The sequence below is a fragment of the Perna viridis genome, chromosome 2 (genome assembly GCF_037379345.1).
Source record: "Perna viridis isolate PV_CMFRI_1.1 ecotype Kerala chromosome 2, ASM3737934v1, whole genome shotgun sequence".
Lineage (NCBI taxonomy): Eukaryota > Metazoa > Mollusca > Bivalvia > Mytilida > Mytilidae > Perna > Perna viridis.
Window position 1 is genome coordinate 66293681 of NC_142446.1, and position 23734 is coordinate 66317414.

Below are 23734 nucleotides of genomic sequence, written 5' to 3' on the forward strand. Positions count from 1 at the left end.
ATCAAATAACTTCTATATTTGAAATTCAATCATTTCATGAACTAATCTGAGGTCTAATCAATCTTCTTTAAGGCATTATATTCGAAGTAACATCTTTTTTCCCCACATTATAGAACCTGAAGTCATATGAACACAAGTATATTATAGTACATAGGCAACAAAGTTCAATTTACTTCATTTGATTTTTTCTGAAGGATCCAATAAATATGTAATAAATTCTTCCTTATGAACATTGTGCTTTGAAATTGCTATTTCAATTTCCTTATGAAATAATTATTTTGATATTTTTTATGATCTAAGTTATTTTGAAGGGGAGATTACTATATGTACCTTCTATAAAAAAATTATGTTTCATCTCAGTTGGACAGAGTTTTTTTTCATCTCAAAAGAAAAAAAATCAATTTTTCAACTCTTTGTGACAATATTAATGCTTTGGCTCAGTGGGGCAAAATGTAAATTTTAATATTATTAGGGCAAAAATTAATGACTCCACTCTGTAGGGCATAATTTTGTGTTTTTCTTCAGCAAAATTACTTGTATGAAGAGGTTAATGTGAAATTGCTGCTTGACAAAAAGTATTTATTAATTTATGACGTGTAAATTTGGAAATTTGATAAAATCTTAATTTAGTCCACTGAATAAACTAAAAACATATCTTAACCAGACACTGAATAAACTAAAAACCTGTCAACCATACACTGAATAAACCAATAACTTGTCAACCATACACTGAATAAACCAATTACCTGTCAATCATACACTGAATAAACTAAATACCTGTCAACCATACACTGAATAAACCAATAACCTGTCAACCATACACTGAATATATTAAAAACCTGTCAACCATACACTGAATAAACTAAAAACATATCTTAACCAGACACTGAATAAACTAAAAACCTGTCAACCATACACTGAATAAATTAAAAACCTGTCAACCATACACTGAATAAACTAAAAACCTGTCAACCATACACTGAATAAACTAAAAACATCTCTTAACCAACCCTGAATAAACTAAAAACCTGTCAACCATACACTGAATAAACTAAAAACCTGTCTTAACCAAACACTGAACTAAAAACCTGTCAACCATGCACTGAATAAACTAAAAACCTGTCAACCAAACACTGAATAAACTATAAACCTTTCAACCATACACTGAATAAACTATAAACCTTCTCAACCATACACTGAATAAACTAAGAACCTGTCTTAACCAGACACTGAATAATTAAAAACCTGTCAACCAGACACTGAATAAACTAAAAACCTGTCAACCATACACTGAATAAACTAAAAACCTGTCTAACCAGACACTGAATAAACTAAAAAACCTGTCTAAACAAGACTTTTCCCAAAATCCTTACAATTTGATTTGAATGTTTTTTTTCAAAATCTTTACAATTTGATTTGAATGCAATTATCTAAATACCTATTTAAACCAATCAAACTGTACTGTTTAAAGGGGTTTAGTTGATACAGGTTTTCTGTGTAAATTGCAGACTGAAACATTATCTCAAGTGAACCACAAATTTCCTGTAAATAAGATAGAATCCAAGTCAGACTTGTAATAATATCGATACTGTAACTGAAGGCAGAAATTGATGGTGATTGAACACTTGTCATTATTGTTCCCTCAGTTGATGAGTTTCTATGGAGTAAAGAGTGAAGATCAATTCTAAAAGCTCATCTTTGGTCATTAATTTGGTTAATTAATTAATTAATGGTTAAATGTATTGCCTGTCTTTCTTAAGTTCTTCCTTATGAACATTGTGCTTTGAAATTACTATTTCAATTTCCTTATGAAATAACTATTTTGATATTTTTTATGATCTAAGTTATTTTGAAGGGGAGATTACTACATGTACCTCCTATAAAAAAAATTATGTTTCATCTCAGTGGGACAGAAATTTTTTTTTTCATCTCAAAAGAAAAAAAATCAATGTTTCAACTCATTGTGACAATATTAACGCTTTGGCTCAGTGGGGCAAAATGTAAATTTTAATATTATTAGGTCAAAAATTAATGACTCCACTTTGTAGGGCATAATTTTGTGTTTTTCTTCAGCAAAATTACTTGATGAGTATGGAGTAAAGAGTGAAGATCAATTTCAAAAGCTCATCTTTGATCATTTATTGGTTAAATGTATTGTCTGTATTTCTGTCTCTTAATTACATGTAATTACATAAAATTTAAAGGTTATTTGTTGGTGTACTAATTTTTTCTGTAAAAAGTACCTGTTTGTGCTCTTAGAAAGATAAGAGATCTTGGGATGAATATTTGGGTTGTTTTTTTTTTGTTTTTTTTTTTCACTCAAAAGAGTTTGTCACCACAGTTTTAAAGTTTCACTTATGTAAACTAATGTGGGAAGTTAAGGAAAAACATACGTCACTATTCTCATTCTTCACATTAAACATTTACGATCACAGCCCAATATCAAGTTTTGATATTTTTGTTATCTGTCATCAGTTTGCCTTAATTAAGTTAATTTTACAGACCTGTCTTCATTTACATAAGCAAGCCTAGAGCTTGAGACCAAAAGCTGTGATTCTTTTGTGCTGTAACAGACGCATGTTATTTAGAACATTAAGCCATTGGTCTTTGTCAACTTAAGTTACTGCACCATCAATTTTGTATTAAAATGTAGTCGAAGCAATTATCACAAATATGTCACATCAAAATATCTTTGATCTTCTTTGCCTGCAATGAATGCAGCTCATTGTCAATTGAGGGTGAAATGGAGGTCAGTCTAGCCCAAGGTTAGGGTTGGCTTTTTTTTCTATTTTAATGAAGTGATAAGCTGATGCTTCATCATGCTATGTTCTTTTCATGACATTATTATCATATAACTGACAACTGAAACATTTCCTTATTTTGTGTGTGTGTGTGTGTTTTTTTTTTTTTGCTTTTATTTCTGTACATTCATGATTAAATGACATTTTTGTGACTTTGTAATAGTCACCTTTTTTCTTATTTAACAGATGTGTTAAAATAGGAACATGTCAAATTTCAGTTCGGACTTTAGAATTACTTCATTATGACAAACAATCTGCATGCTGAAAATAAATGTTTGTACTTAAGCTTTGAAAAAAATTACATTAACTCAGCATATTAGTTGAAAAAGCAAATAAAAAAAAAGTTAGAAATGTGGTTTGATTTGCCTCTGAATAGAAAAATAAGGTGAACAAGCAACTTGTAGCCATATTATTCTCATTCAAAGGAAAAAAAAATTGATGGGCAAAAATCCCATAAATCATGTAAAATTTTGAAATCAAAATGACGGCATATGATCAACTACAAGTGGTGACTAACAGTTCTATAAAAGGAGAAGGGGCAATAAAGGGTCTTATTGGCCTAAAATTCATCTGAAAATTAATCGTTAAGTGTTGAATGATTTAATTGTGAATTTGGAGACTTGAATCTATTACAAATGAGAAAACATAAAGAATTCTGATAATTCTTGTATTGAAAGGGACAGAAAAATTGCTTGAAGATTACCAATATTTAGATATTCTGTCAAATTTTGTACTTTTTGGTAACTTTCTGGTCATATTTTTGACAAGGAAATGGTGTCAACACCCAAGAAACAACTTTATATTTAGTGAATACAATCATTATTACACAGTTTATTACTTGTGAAAACATAACGTTATTTCTTGGGTGTGGGCATACTGTTCTGCATGTAAATATGTCCGAAAATTCAACAAAATTTAAAATTTTCAGCAGTTTTTGCTAATTGATGTATAATTGTGGCACCATTATGACGTCATTACAATGGACTAATGCCACAAAATATTATTTTTCCTTATATTTATATATTTTACTGTGTTATAAACAACTTTTATGTTGTCAGAAGGTTTATACTCATATACATTTGTTGTATCCCCAAAACCGTTAGGTTTAGCCATATTCTTTCAATTGCCAAATGATACTTATTGTAAGGCCTACAAAAGTCTGCAGGGATCAAAGTTGTTGAAAAACTCCTTGTTGGAGTTATTGCCCTTGAAAGGTGAAAAATGACTTCTTTTAATAGTTTTCAGCCAATTTAAAAATTTTTTCATATAAGCATTTGATAAACATAATTTTTTCATACAATATCAGATTTCATCTGGAAATAGGAATCAGTGATGCTGCTTGTCAATTAACTATGATAGATAATTCAGTGTGTAGATCAATGGATGTTAGGTCGTCAGAGAAACTGGAGGGTTTCGAATATGGTGCAATGTTTATGTTATTGATTTTTAAAATAAAGACTTAGAGGAAGTAACTAAGAAATGAAAGTAGGCTGAATTTTATAATGATTTAGATTTTAATGTTTTCCTTGTTACAGCACATACAATGATGATTTTCAGGGGAACTTTATTTGACTTGACAATGGAGAAGGCAATTTAAACATCTATTAGACAATTTTTAGTTAATGGCAGAAAATTTAAATCTCCTTAGTTTTCCAGTTAACTACCTTAGAAAATTTATTTGGTGGTAGTTATTTAGTCAAGAGAAGATGACTTGATCCCCTGAACATCATCATTGTATTCGCTATAAACTTTATCAAACCTAATCAGCTAATTTAATCATGGAAAATGTAGGATAAACTTATCATCGATCTTATATTTCAGACTCAATTCTCCATTGTTTTAAGAAGGAAGTTGGTTATATTTATAAATTGTACTGATATGTTTGGGTTATTCTTGTTTCATGCATAAAGAACAAAGGAAAGATTGTAAAACTTTTGTAAAAGGTTTCCTTTATCATTTCAAAAATTAGATATTCATTATTGTAAAGCTGTAGCCAAATGTTTCTCTTTTTTTTTCTCAATATAGAACATATATTTTGTGAAAAAATTTAATGCACTGAATCCCTTATTCTCTGTGAATAAGAAAATTTTGAATTAAAGAAATAAATCATAGAAACTCCATTTTATAATTGTTGTACCACAGGCTGGCTATTTATGTTGCATTGTTTTATCTAGAGCGATAGTCAGGAGTTGAATTAAGACATAAATCGCAAGCCCATAGTAAAACAATGATAAAATGGGAGTTTCCATGATTTATTTGGATTCTAATAGGACTAGTTTCTTCATATTTTTTAATAGACGCAGCCTATGTGTTGCACAAATTGTTGGTCATGTGTTAATCACTTTTTTACCATGGTTATGGTCTTTTAAAGAGCTTGGAAGCATGTCATAGAATCAGTATGTTTTTTTTTATCTTGCAGCTTCCATTTGAAACAGAAGTTTACTACATACAGCATATATTGATGATGGTTATACCAGTTTATTTAATTCTCAAAGGAGGTATGCTCTTGTTAACGGTAATCTGTACTTTTTTTTTTAAATATTTTGACAGATATTTCTCTATTTATTGTCCATGACACGATATATGAAGATATCTGTGATGTCATCATATCTTTTTTTTTTTTTTAGAGGTTTGGATGAAAATGACATCCAGCTTGAACAGTTTGTATTGTCTTACTACTGATTTTTTTCGCAGGACAAAAGTAGTCCAAAAAATAAATTTATATTAAAATGTTTCAAAATGCTGTTATTGGATTACACATGAACAGAATGATAGTTACCGATACTTTCCATATTGATATTGTTAGTATCAGAATCAGAAGTAGCTTATATTCTCCTTTGTAACAGTTAGTTTTAGCAAGAAAAAATTTTCCTCCACCTACTTTAAAACTTATTGAGAACCCTTACCATAGAATTGTTCACTAGACATTTTATACAACTGTATTGTTTTCTGCAGACACTTGGTTTTTATACCCAGTCACATGAAGTGGCAATGTATTTTGTGATACCCTCAGAAAAGTTGTGTGGCCGTCCATTTGTCCCTCTATGTCCAACCCCCCCCCCCCCCCAACAGTTTCATGATGACAACTTGAGAAGGGATCATTGAATTTCTTTCTTGAAACTTTGCACAGATATTAAGTGCCATAAAATACAGGTTAAGTTCAATACCCATAGTGGAGTTTTTGAAATACAATTTGCCATCCCCCTTTTTTCCCCATTACATGGCAGGTTATCATGTTATGTTCAATTAATGCCTTTTTTCTTTAATCATGTTAAGCTCAATTGTCAACAATCAAATTGCTAGATATGAAGATTAAGAAAAAAATATGAAAAAAAGCAAAGATGTAGATTTTTGTGACAAGATGACTTCAAATTTTTATGAACTACAGGTTTATTTTGTTTTATTGCAGGAGTATACACTCCAGAACCATTATCTGACTTTAGTTGGGCAGCATTCTCTATAGGAAATGTCTATATTTATCATTTTGTATTTCTCCATTACTTAGCTTTTGTAAGTATTGATAGCAAAGATTACATTATAAAGGAACCTATATTCAAACAATTATAAAAAATATAATCCAGGGATAACGACTAGACCATGGAAGTAGACACACACAACAAAGAACATGAAATAACCAATATAATATGCGTATACCTGTGCATATAAAAGTGAATGAGCTACCCTGGCTCCACATAAACTGGGAGCATGGACCAGACATCAATTTCACAAAAAGTCGTAAGTGTAAAGTTGATCGTAAGTAATGACATCACAACCTAAAATAGTATTGTTATGTTATAACTTACAATCAATTTTACACTTACGACTTTTTGTGAATTACAGTCCTTGAACCGATCCACGTAATGATTTGACTGATCGATGACCATTGACTGATTGATCACTGACTGATTGATGACCAATGACTGTTGACCGATCTAATTGCAGTTTTGTTATGTAAAATGATGTAAGATCTGTTTTAAATAAAAGAAATGTAAAATAAAAGTATTAATTGATGTTTAAATCGATTACATTTTATGAGTAAAATATGTGTAAAATTGACAAAAACCATAAAATACATTGACTCGCTCTGTGGTCACATGATATGATCACCAGTTAAATGGATCGGTTTGATGGATTGATGACTGACCGGAAACTGATTGGTGATCGATGACCAATCACAATTTTTGTTGCACGGATCAGTTCAGGTACTGTAGATTCCAGATGCATAGATAGGGTAGGCATTGAAAAGAATGAGACAACTTTGAGGGCAAAGATATGACAGCTGATTTTCTATGTTGGACTGCCTTATGGACTAGCTGTTTTCTGTAATGAGCGGTCTTAAAAGGCTACAATTAAAACATCCTTATATAGTGCATTTTATATAAAAGAATAATCTGTCTTGTGTGGCACTGACTTAGCTTTCCCTTGAAAAGTCTCTACAGATAGCTTTTACTGTATATATATTTGAATTGGAAAAAAAATTTCACAACAATTTGAGATTTTTTATTTACCAACATGACTTTGATATGTTTTTCTAGGATAGAAGTTTTTGTAATATCCTAATCACAACTGTATAGTCATGACATTTTTTTTTTATTGCAGATATCAAAAGTAAATTTAAACAACATGCTGTGTCCTGCAATTTCTGATCCGTTTTATGGACCATATTACCGTCTGTGTGCACTTTGTCATCAAACATTGGCACTTCCACTATTAGCAAAAGTTTTATTCTTGGTGTGTAGAAACTTCACGTCTAGTGATGTTTACTGCACAGAGGAAACTAAAGTTATTGATGTATTCAAATGTTCTAAAAATTCATGTAACAGACAGGAAGTTGGAAATCAGGATCAGTTAAATGTTTCTTCAAGTTGTATATCAAGTTCAGGTGTGAAGCATCGAAGTGCTTTTGTTGATCCAGATTCAGAAAAGAATGGTATAGATCAGGAACATAATCGTCAACCTAGCAATGGGCATATAAAGCAGTCTTGATGATATCACTAAACTGTTCTTTATAGTTCAATTATAGGATCTTCTGCAAAATTTGTGAATACACATGTATAATTCTATCATAAATACTATTAGCAATTATCAGTATCCCACATTTTCTAAAAATATTACACATTATATAAACAATGTAATGTACTAAACTTTATTAAATATTACTCCAGCTAATAGTCATGCTAAATGTGATTCATGGTTAGAAAGCTTATATATTTTTTATTTTTGATATTTTTTATAACATTATAGTAAACAGAAATTAACAAGTGGTTCTCATATAACCCCTGTTCATAAGAGATATAAGTCTTCTAGAATGTACTGTACAATTCAAAGTAAAGGGAGATAAATCTGTAAATGACACTAAAATACAGTAGAAGCCATTGGATTTTCAATGTGAATTATCTCCTAAGACCAGACAGATTAGAATGAATGCTTATACATTTATTGATAAAGGCCTATAAACAACTAAATAACAAAAATAAAAATGTGCAGCCTTTTTTGGGGTGTATCACATATTACTGAATTTACATGATTCTTAGCTTGAGTACTAATTAATTACAAAGAGACTTTTAAGAATTGAGAAAAATAATATAAGTCATTGTTTGACCACTGTAACTTAGTTGTTTGATTCTTGAACTAGGGGTACTTTCCATATACACAGTTTGTTCCACTTTAAGGAGGTAGACCTAGGGTAAGGGACATAACTCATGAAATCAGTGATATGTTTGTATTATGTTCAATTTCACCAAAGCCTCTCAATCTTTCGTTTCAAGCAGAATAAAATGAATCCAAGTTAATTAGATGCTTACATAAGATCGATGTAAAATGCTGAATACATTGTATTTGTAGTAGTTGTAATTCCATTGATTTTTAAAAGTTGTGTCCCTTACCCTAGGTTTACCTCCTTAACAAGATATTCATGTCCCATTATTAGTTGGTAACCTGTGGTTTGTCTTAGATAATGCACAAGACATACTGGAAGAAGAATTAGTGAAAATTTGTTTTTTGAATGTGATACAAGCCAGCATATTTTTGACAGTGACATTTTACTTCTAATCATTATTTTTTCTAGTTTGAATCCATTTCTACGAATAACTTTAGGCGGTATACTTATAGTAAGGGACATAACTCTTGAAATCAGTGATATGTTTGTATCATATTCAATTTCACCAAAGCCTTTCAAGCTTTCATTTGAAACAGAATGAAATCAATCCAAGTTACTTTGATGCTGACTGGAGATTGATGTAAAATGCTGAATAAGAATGTTCCAATGATTTGTTAGAGCTGTGTCCCTTATCTAATGTCTACCTCCTTAATTAAGTAGCAGTCAAGCTAAGAATCATGCAAAATGTGATTCATGGTTGGATAGCCTATATATTTTTATTTTTGATATTTTGTTTAGAATGTCAAAGCAAACAGAAATTAACATGTGGTTTTTCATATAACCCATGTTCATAGGAGATAACAATTGTATAGAATGCACTGTATATTTCAAAATGAAGGGAGATAACTCTTTAAATGGCACTCAAGTACAACAGAATCTATTGGATTTTCAGTGTTGATTATCTCCTAAGAGCAGGCAAATATGACACATTTCACAATACAGACCCATAAAACAACTTAATTACTAAAATAAAAATATGTAGCCTTTTTTTTGGAGTGTATCACATTTTTCAGATTTTGCATGATTCTTACAAAGACATCTAATTAACATGTTTTCCTTGGTGTTTATTGTTGTACTATTTGTATAATGATAGTTTTATGTTTCATTTATTTATTGCTTAAAAATTCAAATTATGATTTGATATCCTATACATGTCAAATGTTACCTGATACATCTACCCCTTGGCAATTCAGATGCAGAAATAGATGGATTTCCTTATATCCATTCTTTTTTTTTTCATTAATGAGCTTTTGTTACCGTCTAGCTGTAGAAAGTCTTGAAATTTACTTTAATCATTAATTTTTTTACTGTTATTTAAAAGTAAAAAGGCAATGATACATGTTCATTTAAATTGTGCAATCAATTTGAGTGTAAAATCAAATACTCTTTGCTTGAATTTATGTAAATAATTTCAATATTATTTAGTAATTTTTTATGTATTTATTTAAATTTATATATTACATTTTTATCAATTCCATTGTAATTACTGGCTTTTCTACTTAAGTTATGTAAAATATTATATGGTATCACACACACATCGAACTTTGAATATATTTTAATATCCATTCTTTAGTTGAAGAGTACAGAGTTCCCTACCTTTATAAAAATTTATGTTTTTAATGATGCAATGAAACTTAATAGATTCGGCCATTACAATAAGAGTAAAAAAAGTTTATAAAGGAACTGTATGGTGTACTAAGTCAAAATCATTTGATAAAAAAATTGGTAATAAATCCAGTGATCTTGTTGGTTCTTTTCAAACCTTTTTTTTTTTGGGATGATATGCATTATTTTTTGTATTTATTTTTAAATTGGAAAAATTTAAATGACCATACACAACCTTAGATAAGAAGTTAAAAATATTACTTTTATATAGGATGTCAAGAAAAAGACAAGTCATAAACATTTAAACAGTGTAAATTTGAGCAGAAACATCATATCCTACTACCCTTTGACTACCAATTGGGAAATAGTTAATCTTATTTGGGATTATTTTTAGCCATTTTTTAGACAAAGTGGGAAACTTTCATCAGGGGAAACAGCCTTATTTCAATGGTAATTTAAGCCAATCACTAAAATCTCCATGATTCATAGTAATAATTGTTGTCAAGAGAAGATAACTCTCTACAGTTGAAATAATCATATTTATGATTAAGAGAAAGTTAAAGTTTTTGGATTTTTTATGAATGATAGAATTTCTGTCTTTTGGTAAGCTGATTTCATTAGAGGTGGCCCTTTTTTCCTTTCTTTTTCATTGTCATGGTTACCTCAACTCCTTATGTGATATAGTAATGGACACAAATTTTGAAATAACAAAAATATAGTAACACCATGGCTGTGCTTCATTGAAATAAAACCATAATTCTTCATGAATCATAACAATTTGTAAGCATGTGTGTTTGCATAGATACTTGTTTTTCATCTTAGCCATGCAATTTACTTCCTGGTTTAGTCTATATTTAAGAATGTGGCTCCTTTATTCTGTAATTCTGACAACCACTACTACAACAGGTACAAAAACAAGAACCCTATTAATAACTAAATAAAAGAAGTTTAAGTTTAGTTACGATGGTATAAGTTATTTTATGTTATACAAATTTGTAACTCTCGAATGACTAAAGTCTTAAATTCAAGGTTTTAAGAGTTGTTTCTTTGGATATTTCTCTGTTAATGCAGTTGTCAATATGCATATAGCAGGGATAGATATATATACATTTTGCAGACAAAAGCAGAACAACCCCCTCTACTGTAACAGCTGATTTAAGTAAAGGAATTTTAAAAATATGTTTCTAATTTTGTTAGAAAATGTTCAAATTAGTTTTAATTCAACCCATAAATGAACATAAAACATAATTCTCTCTGATATTTGTAAAGACCAGGGATGATTATTCCCTATACAAATCTGGATTCATTTCATTTTTTTACTGTATATTTACTTCTGATTTTGCCAATTTTTGCGTTGTTTTTTGACCTCATAAAATTATCCCTAGAAGTGGATGATATGTTAGTGTCAAACAGCATGTACATTCCACTTGAGAATGGTAAGTTCCTAGGTATATGGCCTAGCAACACTGGGATATGGGATTTGTAAATTTGTGTGTTCCCAGCCAATCAAATCCCAAGAAAATTACTAGTTTGGAGATAATGACACTTCATTTAACATATGTCGTCAGTGTGCAAATTATTTCATTAATATCCCGTTTCCTATGAATACCTTTCCTGGAATATTTATCCTTGGTATTGGTACCAATAAGTAATCAGATACAATTATAATCAGGATAATCACAGATTGTTATACTCGGGTAATCATTTTTTAATCTTTTTGATTTTTTTAAAGATTTTGCTGTACATGGTATTATGTATATTTTTTTTCTACTAATTGCATTGTATTTAGTTTGTCATTCAGGTTCCTGTTGCTATTGACATGGACTGTAGCACAAATAAAAATGACGCACTTAGTTAGCTGCGAAACTGTAGCTTTTAAGGTCCTTTTTTTTTTTTTTGCAAAAAATGGATCCACCAAAAAAAGGGGGGTCTGAAGAACTGCAGTTTTGCAGCTATGGAAAAATGTGAACCAACTGACTTTTGCAAGTAATTATTAAAGATTATTCAGTAAGAAAAAATATGTGATTATAAATTGCTGCAAATGAGTCTCTTTATATTAGAATACTATGACACTAAATTGAATAGTTGCCAAACTTGATTCACAGTCTAATTCACAAAAATTAGTTGGTTTACAGAACTATGAAATTTATCTTATAGGGATGATTTTTTTCCGCTTTTTTGTGGAATTTCACTATTTCAAATCTGGATTTTACAATTCTTTTTTTATTGAATATTTACTTCCGATTTTGCCAATTTCCGCTTTGTTTGTAGACTTTTTAAAATTATCCCTGATCTTAATAGAATGCCTGTTGGTTGAAAATTATATGATCAGTATATACAGGTTTTAAATGCATTAAAACTGTTAAATATGAACTTCATAAGAAATTTGGTTTCAGCAGGGTTGGGTTAAAACAGGTTCTCCTGTAATAAGTGTCTCTAGATATAGGTAATGATATTTGAGGTTCATGATACTTTGGTGTAGTGTTACTGCCTTGTGCATATGTTTTTCAATCCAAAAAAACCTCTTATTCAATTTTTATTGCACCTTCTACTTAAATATTGCTAATGTGTAACTGACTAGTCAAAATTATGTTTTGAAGTATATGATAAGTGCAATATAGACATTGAAGTGCTGCAACGTCATTGTATATGATTTACACTATAGTTCATGGGTTTCTTTCCATTTCCACCTGACCAATGTGGAAATCTGTTGATAAAGCTCTCATATACTATTATCAAAATCCTGGACCCTAGTTACTAAAATTAACTAAATCAAAGATGAAACTAGTACAATTAGTATATTTTTTTTGTTGACATGTCCTCTTTTACCACACAAAGTGAAAATAGTAACATTCACCTGAACTGTAGTGTATTTTGTTGTTGTTTTTTTTTTACATGGACTGAATATATTAGTTCCCTGCAATTTTTAGTAAGAATTAGGTGCATATATAGTTGGGTTTATAATTGTTTGAAATATTTACATTATGTTGTAAGTTGTATTGGGTGTTTTTGTGTCATGAGCAGATTTTTTTTTATTCTAGTAGTTTTAGTTATGATCATGCAGGGCCAGATCAGCTGACACTTTCAACAGGAGGGGTGCCAGCCAGGGTTTCCCATAAAAAGGGAGGTTCTAGGACATTATGTGCCAGCTTTTGTCAATTTTACACATGAAAATGATAATTTTTTCAATAAAAACAAGGGGGCTGTCAACCTCCTGCATCCCCTGGATCCGCCACTGGTACATGTATGTATATCGTCCAGTCCAGCTTATCATTGTACATGTTCACCTTTAAACTAACAAGTTTTAAGTCATATGATGGCTAATATTTTTTTTTTCTGCATAGGAATGATAGAAAAAAATGAGAAAGAAGTGAAGATGTTTAATGGAACAATTTTTTTTTAAATCTTTTGAAGATCTTGCTCATATTAAGGTTTTAAGACTGCCCAATTGTCAATGTTTCCAAGGATGATTTTTTTTTTCAGAATTGCCCAGTATAAGGTTTTCAGCATTATCTAATATAATGATTTTTTAGAACTACCCAAACAGTGGTTTTTCCGGATTGTCCTATTGTCATAATGTTCTATTGTTTTCAGCATTGCCCAATAGTTTTCAGGAATGAGTATTTTAGTATTGTTTTTACATTCCACTTTTTGACCCAAAGATGTTGTTGTTTATTGTTCCATGTAATTTTCAGAATTTCATAATTAATTTTTCAATTTTATCTTGAAAGATGAAATAGTTAGTTTTATGTCAAAAGTTGTGTTCATTTTAAAATACTCAGTTCAGTTAAAGACATAGTTTTTCAGTTGTTGTACTGTAAACTGACTCATGAGTCGCCAACACAGCCAAAATTGTCACATCTGATATTTGTATTCCTGTTAATACAAAAATGTGTTGTGATGGGTCTTTATCTTCCATACAATGTATGAGAGGGTAATTTTTGTATTTATTTACATTTATTTATCACAACAGCACATCTCAGTTTGTTGCCAAATCTTGCACTTGTATTACAAGAGTAGATATTTCAATCAACAAATTGATCTCTGTCTTACAAGATGTAAGTCAATAGAAAACTTTAGAGGATCATGACAGACATCACATCTGTCTGAAGTCAAACCAAGTACATGTATAACAAGAAAAGTTATATATATCCTCAAATTGTGTTGATCTCACTCTCACAAATAAGATGTCAACTGGAAGTCTTGTCTTTTTTCTGGTTGATGTTTGTATTGAAATGCTTAAAAGATGCAAGTAGTTTTAAGTTATAGGCAACATTTGGAATAACTGGTATGATATACAGCAAAATTATGTTCATGGTGGGTCATTTTACCAAGATGGTTGAATTGATAGGTAAAAACTGAACCACTTTTGGTCATAATTATCGGGTGGTGAAAATTCATATGATAATTAATATGGAAATCATATGATAATTTACGGAAAAGCTGATGGAAACTCTAGTTTAAGGGTCTGTCAGTCTGTCATTCCTAAATTTTTCATACGTCCAAAATGTTTTGAAAGTGGCTTAAATCAGATAATTTTCTATACAGATTTTTATGCAATTACTTGAAAATCTTGTTTCCAATTCCTGTTGTGTCTTAAAAGTTTTTATTTTGTTTTTGCTTAAGTCAGTAGTCTAAACTTGAAAATGATATTTTATTGTAGCATTCCAGTTTATAGATAACAAGCAGTATTTTATGCTAGCCCTGCATATCTTTAAGAGGGAGTCCATGCGAAAACCAGGCAGTTGGTGACTCATGACAAATTTTGTTTTAAATTTTTTTCACCCATTTCTTATCAAATATGCATCCTTTCTCAAAGTTGAAAGTTTGTTTTTGATTAACTTCAACAATTAAAGAGAAATAAATTACATAGAAAGCATTGAAATACATTAAAGAAAGGGAGATAACTCTTTTAATTTGAGTAACATTTGGATGCTTTGTTAGGAAAGTTTAAAATAATTTTCAGAGCCATCCATTTTCAATTGAAATCAAATTTTATAATACATGTATTTGACATACATATGATTTATCCATTACATTGGAACAAAAAATCTAGTGGGATGAAATTTACCCTGTGCCACCCATATAATAGGATCTGCCTGATTTTTACATGGACAGCTTTTTAAAACCATTTAAATTGATTAAAATTCATTAATTGTATATTTTCTATTTTTTTGCCAGAGATACAGACTGTTACATTGATGTATTAGAAATTAATTTTACATGTTAGTTAAGTATGGACAGTGGAAACATTTGCATTAAATTGTTTTATCATGTTTGTCTCCTTTTTACCTGAAATGTCTGCCTTAAAGATGTTAAACCACTATCAGTCATTCAATCTTCCTTTTACATGTTTTTATATACAAAGAATATTAGTTGCAGAGTACCATGAACACATCAATTTTGATGATTGCTAATGTTCATTGACTCAGTGAAATAATAGTCATGGGAACCAAGATTTGAGTGGGAATAAAAAGAATACAATGCCGGGAAATAGACTAGACAGGAAAAATATGGCACACACAAGAACATATAATAACCTAAGTAACATGTACAAAGAAACAAAAGTCAATGAGCTACCTGAACTGAAGACATTCATGGTTTTTAAGATACAAGACCTTTTTATGCTACCTTTATATGTCAAACCATATTTTTAACTGTTGTATCTGCTTTTCTGAGCTTTAACAGATTTTGTGGAGAGACTCACAATTCATTGAGTCATTTGCGGTAAAAATTTGTAGAAACTGTGAAGAAGTTAACAAGAAGTATTAATCAATTTGTGGGTACTATTTTGGGGGCTTGTTTTTCATTTAAATATAGCCTAAATTTGTAGGCTGTAAAATACTTCAATATTATTCACATCTAGGTTGCAGCTGTCAGTGTAAAAGTAAAACATTTAAGCACATATCTATAATACTTAGATACTTGTTCTGAGATGGAATTTATTGATAAATTTAATTTAAATATTTTTTTCATGATTTTATGAACTGCAAGTTCACCACAATACAATACTAAATTTGTTTGGTTACTTCAGAAAAAGAACAGATATGGTGAAAGGTAACAAATGCACAAGTGTATAACCTAAATACAACATAGTACACACTTTCAGTTATCATCAAGTGTAAACACCTCTGGAAGGCCCTGACAACAAAATAATAAAATCCATGATAACTGAACAATAACAATTTTATGCAGTTTTCCTTGTGAAAGCTAAGTGGCTGACACAGAAATTATTGGAATAAGGAAATATTCATCATTTTGAAAGTTCTATGGTCATCATGACGTAATCGATTATTATTGCCTATCTGTTTCCAAGAATGACTAATTAACTACATTTTTCATTGATTTTCTTCCTCATTACCAGACATAGCCTTCATTGGTTTGCACCCTTACAGAGCACTCGAGTTCACCCTCTGTTTTCTTATAGGGTCCTTGTATATAGCTTTATATTTTTTGTCTTTCTTTTCAATTCAAATGTTCTCAAGCATATTTTTGCAAAGAATTTACCTTCTTTAATATCCCCAATTTCTATTAGCACTACAAAATTTTCAATTCTAAATTAAGCAGAGAAGGACAAATTGAACCTGTCTTATGTGGTCATGTTTTTGCTCAATTTTGGAAGGTCACTTAAGACAGGTTCAACTTTGTAGTTTTCTTTCAGCTTTGTGAAAAAGAGACCAAAAAGTACAACACAAGCTAAATTGGCAGAGTTTAATAATGTATTAAACTTATATCACACACATACATACCAGTACAAATATAATTCATAAAAATATCTTTTGCAAAAATATAACAAAGTAAAAACAGATAACAAAAGATCAGCAAGACAATAAAAATAATTTTCTCAGACAGAATGTCAAGATTACAGGTGCTTTGTTTCATTTTGATTTTGTCAAAACAAATACAGCTCCTCCCAAATTTTAGGAAGGTGCTTTTGTATTAGATTTTTTTTTTCTAAACTTTCATCTGCTGGTACCAAAAAATTCTAACAATAGGAATTATTCAATTACTAGTAAATAACTAGACTTGATCTGTTTAGAAAACTCAATCCCAACTCTTACAAATAGTTGTACAATACAAAATGTACTTATTAATCAGAAAAATAAGTTGTACCAGTAGCAGTCATAATACATATTTACTGCAGCTCTAGACAATTCCATTACATCAACTACTGTTATATAAGTACATGTAGTAGTCTTTTTAAGAATCATGTAAAATCTGTAATATGTGATACACCCCAAAAAAGGCTGCACATTTTTATTTCTGTTATTAAGTTGCTTTATAGGTATGCTGAAATGTTAAATAATTCACTCCAATCTTTCTACTCTTAGGAGATAATTCACAATGAAAATAACAGTTTTTATTGCATTTTAGTGTCATTTACCGAGCTGTATCCCATAATTTTAAATTCTACAATCAATTCTATATAATTTTTATCTCCTAAGCCCAGGGGTTATCTAAAAAGCCACATGTTATTTTTCGTTAACTATAACAATTTAAACAAAATATAAAAATATGTAGGCTTTCCAACCATGAATCACATTTTGCATGACTCTTATCTGTAGTGTATTTGTATGCAATGAAACTTATCTAAACAACACAGAACTAGTAAACAGGACACCTTCCAAAAAAGAACAAAAAATTTTGTCTGAAGAAGTTCCACTGTAGAAATCCATCAAAATAAACCCACAATGTCTAATTATAAAACAACTTTGAATACTGTCTGAGAGATACAAAGTACTGTGGAGTCAAACCACAAAAGAAATAAACAACAAAATGTAAGGGGTCAACCATTTGATTCAGAGGGAGGAGGACTAGGCCTGGCAATGTTGGAATATTTTCTAAAATTTTAGCAGAAATATCTTTTCAAATGCTTTAAAACTAGGTTATTTATTGTCATTATACTGTACAGTAGAATATGGAAGTAAAAATTTACAGACTGATGAAGTTGTAACATATCATAAAAATTGAAACCCACAAATAATAGTACATGTACCTGTAAATAATTGTTTCCTTCCACAAATCTAATTTACATGTATAAATATATCTAGCACTTTATCCCATATCCCTATATTATTCTCAAACTCAAACTATTTTTGTACCACAACTAAAGAATATGGCTATATATAAAATCATATAAGAGATACTGAAAAATGCAGAACAAACACAAAATTTTAACCATGTGACCTCAAATATTTCTGTCTTAATTTCAAATTGTGTAGAAACAAAATCTGTAGATTCAAATGTCGATATTTATTCATCTGTTGAATGTCACAAACAATTTTAAGAACTTCTCCGTCTTAGAATCAGAAAAAATGTATATAAGGCGTGGCACAAGAATGAAAATATACATTTTTATGCATCATCCAAGTATTTATACATCATAACCTCAAGAAATTACTGTCAAAGTGTTTGTAAGGTTTGCCTTTTTAAGGTATTGATACGTCAAATTTAGGGAAAATTTTCCCAAACTTTTTCCTTTTTAAGCAGCCAAAAAATACCTACGTCACCAATGCTTTAAGATAAATTTAAATAGCTTTTCAGTTGTTTTCTATATATAATTGAATATGTTTGAAGCAAAAAAGACCAAATTGAGAAAAATGATGTGCTGCTCATTGCCTGATTCTTACACAGAATGGTACTTAAAAGCATTAAAAAAATGCTTATATTGATTTCAGTTCAACATTGCTCTTTGAATATTGAGTACAAAAAAATATAATTAAATTTCCTTCCTCCAACCCCTTTAGCTTATATACATTAATATAATCTTGAGATGATTGATTATTTTGGTGCAGCATTACCGTCTCAAAAATAGATTAAAGCTACATATATAATTAATATATACAATTAATATTGCACAGTAAAATACCTGTTAGGAAACATTTAAATGAGGTTAATATATAATAAAAAAATATATGAAAACATATGTGTACAGTACAGCTCGTGTGGATTTTACCTCTTTTACTTTACGTAGAAAAAGTGGGTTTTACCTCTTCAACATTCATGATGGAAAGAGGTAACTCTTCCGCTTTCTATGGTGAAAGTGGATTTTCCACTTTCTATAATGGAAGTGTATTTCACCTACTCCACTACATATATCACAGCCAAATGTGCCACACATGAGAATCATATGATTTACATCATATGGAAATCTTACAAAATGAACATCATGTGAAAATCATAAGTTTTTCACAAAAAAATATGATAATCATGTTTCAAAGCCAAAATTAACATATGAAAACCATATGATAATCATATGACTATCATATTAAAATTATCATATGATTGTCACATGATAACCATATGATCATCAAATGAATCAAGCACCATATGATTATCATGGCTGTGCATATACAGTGAAAGTGGACATCATTTCTCTCACTCTCTAAGGTGGTAGGGGAAGTATGATGACCTAACTGTTCAAGCAATCCTACACAACATATGTAATAGAAAGACTAGTATCAAGTTGTAAGTACAGATCTAGATAAGGATCGGTTCTATGGTAATAACATTTTTTTTTCTAATGTGTGACTCAAGTTTTCATTGATAAATTTTAATTCAATAAATACACTTAAAAAATGTTTATGAGACCAGAGATGGAAAAAACATGATTAAAAATATAAAAATTAGTGCCAAATTTTCAGTTTATCTGTTTAATCTAAATTTTCAAAAGCAGTATTTCTTCATGGACTGTTTTTTTTCTGTTTCTGCTATTTTGAGGTAAATAGAAGTAAAATTTAATCAAAAGTTAATAACTATCAAAAGGCATATTGTACCATATGCCATATATTTTTTTCCCACAAATTACATACATACATATATGTATGTATGTAATTTGTGAAAAAAAAATATAGCTTATATGGATCAAATTATGAAAGTATTGTTGTTCATTGGGTTCCAATATCAATGGTTTTCGATGGTTTTGCAAAACATGATACTCGGTTACTGGCGAAAAAGAAATTGTCCATTCATTCATATGATGCAGTTGCCAAATCCACTAATACAAGAATCTACAGCTTGATATGTTTCCCTAAACCATGAATACTGGAACTAACAAACTGAAGTACTTCCACAGTATTTAAGTACCAATCCATTTAAATTCTAACAGCAATAGCAGAGGCAATTCATAAGGCAGAAAAAACCATCAAACAAGATATGAACAGAAAAAAACATATATTCTTCTCCTACCTAAGCAACCAACTAAAGAATACATATTCTATAAAATTTGTAACTCGAAAGTTCAACAACCGAATGACAAACTAAGAATTAGTTATGTGGGCTGTAATTGTTTCTGAACAAGACAAATAAATAAATTTGGTGATTTTTTTTTACTTGCTTGAGTCACCTCCTGTCTGATTTTTATAAAGACTGCTATTTTAAGAAGGTAGACCTAGGGTAAGGGAAATAACTATTGAAATCAGAGATATGTTTGTATTATATTCAATTTCACCAAAGCCCATCAAGCCTTCGTTTGAAACAGAATGAAATCAGTCCAAGTTACATTGATGTGTACATGAGATTGATGTAAAATGCTGAATACAAACGTTTCAATTATTTGTAACAGCTGTGTCCCTTACCCTAGGTCTACCTCCTTAACACAATACAGGTTACACGAGCAGTAACAGACATGAATAGACAAATACACAAACAATACTTTGTGTCAAGAATACTGAAACATAGAGTAACTGTTTCCAAATTACAGGTACCTGTCTTTTCAAAAAGTACTATAATATACTATTTATTTCTATATCATGAAAGTAGAGCAGGACAATTTAAATACCAGTAGAGCATGTGAAATAAAATGTTTTTAGGAATTATTTGGGTCCTAGTTTAAAGATCCTGCAATAAGTTTTCTACTTTTTTGAAAAAATAAAAGCAAAAAACTCTGAAAAAAATAGTAAAAATGGCTAGTGATTAATATATGACTAAATAAGTAAACATTGCTTTTAATGACACCCAAAAACAAAACTGGACAAATTCAGTGCCATAAAAATGCTTTACAAGACATACACATAACCATTGCTTTAGGCAGCAGAGTTCAAACACCAAAAAAAAAAATGACAATTTCAGTGAGATAGAAATGATTTTAATACATGACATACACATAACAATTGCTTTAGGTAACAGAGTTCAGACACTTTAAGACAAAACTAAACGGAACAATATCTGTGCCACAAAAATGCTTTACATGTCATACACAAAAATTTATGACATAGATGACAACTATCAGTATGATACGAAAGTAATGACAGGGCATCATACACACTTAGTATGCACACACATAACAGTAAAAAACACACATGGCACACTTATACAGATAACACTGCACACATTCAACAACTAAACAACTGTACAGTACAAAGGTTAACAAAAAATTACCAAAAAAATACACACATTTGTTCCTGTAATGGATTCACCAGTTGGAAATAATTATTCATTTTTAAGAAAAATGTAGTATTTTCTTTCATATTATGCATACATATATACTGTAACAGGAACAAAAACACAGGTTAGTAAAATAAAACTGACTTTCTTTTAATACAATTTACTGTTAATATTTGATGCAAAAAATAAAAAAAAGAACAATTTACATTAACCTACATCAATACTATACATGCAACAAGCATCCTCTGCTTAATACTCTAAACCATGAAATTTTTCATGATGTTTTTTGACGGCTTCTTCGATCAATCTATGTGAACACATGATAGTTTCTAAAAATCATGTTATAATGTTCTTCAAAGAAGATATTGAAAAGAGTTTAATTTTAACTTTAACTTTTCTTTAACTTTAAGTGGACGTTTCATGAGTTTAATGGACCAAAATTATCATTTTCCTTCAAATAATTTGGGTCTGGAATTTTATTCTATAATTTCATGATTTTTTGTAAAAGAAAAAATTTTGTTAATCTTGAATTGATTTTTATCCTCCAAGGTCAACCATTCAAATTACAGTAAAACCTCTCATAACCAAACCGATTTTAGACTTTAAAATATAGTTTCTATATAAACAGGCATTTGGTTTACCTAGTTTCAAAATATATTTAACAATCCCTGAACCGATCAGCACAACAATTTGACAGATTCATGACCACTGACTGATTTATTGCTGATGAATCAATAACCGATGACCAATGACTGATCTGATCGCTGTTTTGTAATGTAAAATGATGGATAACTGTTAAATAAAACAAAACAAAGGTAAAATGAAAGTATTAAATCTACTGCATTATGTTAATATGTGTAAAATTGATAAATGAAACAACAGAATCTGTAAAATATATTGGCCACTCTGTGGTCACATGATGCAATCACTGGTTTTATGGATCAGTTTGACAGATCAGTGATCAATGACAGACCTCAATTTTTGTTGCAAGGACTGGCACAGGTACTGTAAATGTAAGTGTAAGAATCAGGCAAAATGGGAAAAACCAGAAACATACATGTCAAAAACCTACCAATCTGACAATATAATTTTACTCAAGCATGCTTTCTCTATTTTAAAAGACCATAAATGGATCTCTGCATCACAGGATTTGTGCAAAAAATATTAAAAAAATGAGGTTTTTGACAGAGTTACCTGTGCATTAAATGTTCACTCAATGAAATTAGAACTCAATTTAACAAAGTGATATGTGAAATCTCGTATTTTTTCCTTGGTTCTGATAGCACATAGTCAAATAAAACTTTCAAAATGTTTTTTTTTTTTTCATACCCTATTTCACTCACTGCCTGATTCTCACAGAGACTGGACACTTGAATTGATAGAAAGGAACTTTGTAAAAAAAATGTGTGGTTTAGAAAGGTTTCACTGTACTTGGACGAATCAAATTTCAATGTCATACAAGGTCATCTGTGAAAAAAAAAGGAAAACCTATGGACACAAAATTAAATCAATGATCCACCTTAATATAGATCTCTTTTAATGTTTTAAATTTTATCCAAACAGCTTTAAACAAAATTAAACTTTTGTTAAAAAAATGTACTGAAAATTACTAAAATAAATATCACTAAAGTTTGTACTAAAAGGCTAATAGGAGATTAGAAATAACAATAATATCACTTGAAAGCCATCAAAAACATTTGCCATATTTATATTAGTAAGCACATCAACAAAGCAGTTACAAATTACACAAAATTGGCTTTTAACATCACAGACGGTTCTTGAACCTGGATTAAGTAAACATCTACAAACTTAATTTAAAATATAAATCTTACAGAAATGCTCGGTTAACACATTTATATAAAAAAAAGTCTGCCATACAAAAAAAGATTCAGACTTAACACAACAATCTTCTAAAGATAAACAGGATGACCTCAAAGCACTCAGCTGTAATCTCACTGAACATATGAAACAAGTATCACATAATGTAAAATAAAATGTGATTGGCACTCATCATGTTGAAAGAGGGATAATGATTGGCTCAAACATTTTCTCCCAATGGTCCAGGCACATTAATCTGTAATCTCATTGGCTGTCCAGATCCAAGGTCACCAAGGGTGTTGTCATCTATCAGAGAAGCCTAAAAATAGATCAAGAGAATGTGATAGTGTACTGTAACATGATTGACAGTTAGGAGAGAAATTTTAACAATGATTTTTTTTTATCATGAAACAATAAGAAAAAAATTGTTAACTCAAAATTATGCTTATTCATTATACATTATTTT

The 23734-nt window shown here is 29.9% G+C and overlaps 2 protein-coding genes across 19 annotated transcripts in view; one reads left to right on the forward strand and one right to left on the reverse strand.

Moving 5' to 3' along the window:
* The window catches only part of LOC148626543 (transmembrane protein 164-like), a 51692-nt gene extending 36351 nt beyond the window's left edge, over positions 1–15341 (forward strand). For all 4 annotated transcript variants that reach the window (XM_088570601.1, XM_088570602.1, XM_088570603.1 and 1 more), the window contains 3 exons: positions 5221–5299; positions 6211–6311; positions 7401–15341. In XM_088570601.1, the coding sequence (XP_088426727.1) occupies positions 5221–5299; positions 6211–6311; positions 7401–7787 (567 nt within the window). In that variant the 3' untranslated portion in view covers positions 7788–15341. The remainder of the gene's footprint in view (positions 1–5220; positions 5300–6210; positions 6312–7400) is intronic.
* Positions 15342–16762: 1421 nt separating this feature from the next.
* The window catches only part of LOC148626544 (sodium/hydrogen exchanger 9-like), a 38008-nt gene continuing 31036 nt past the window's right edge, over positions 16763–23734 (reverse strand). For 14 of the 15 annotated variants that reach the window (XM_088570615.1, XM_088570618.1, XM_088570619.1 and 11 more), the window contains one exon: positions 16763–23587. In XM_088570615.1, the coding sequence (XP_088426741.1) occupies positions 23489–23587 (99 nt within the window). In that variant the 3' untranslated portion in view covers positions 16763–23488. The remainder of the gene's footprint in view (positions 23588–23734) is intronic. The other variant, XR_015920100.1, reaches the window with a different exon arrangement.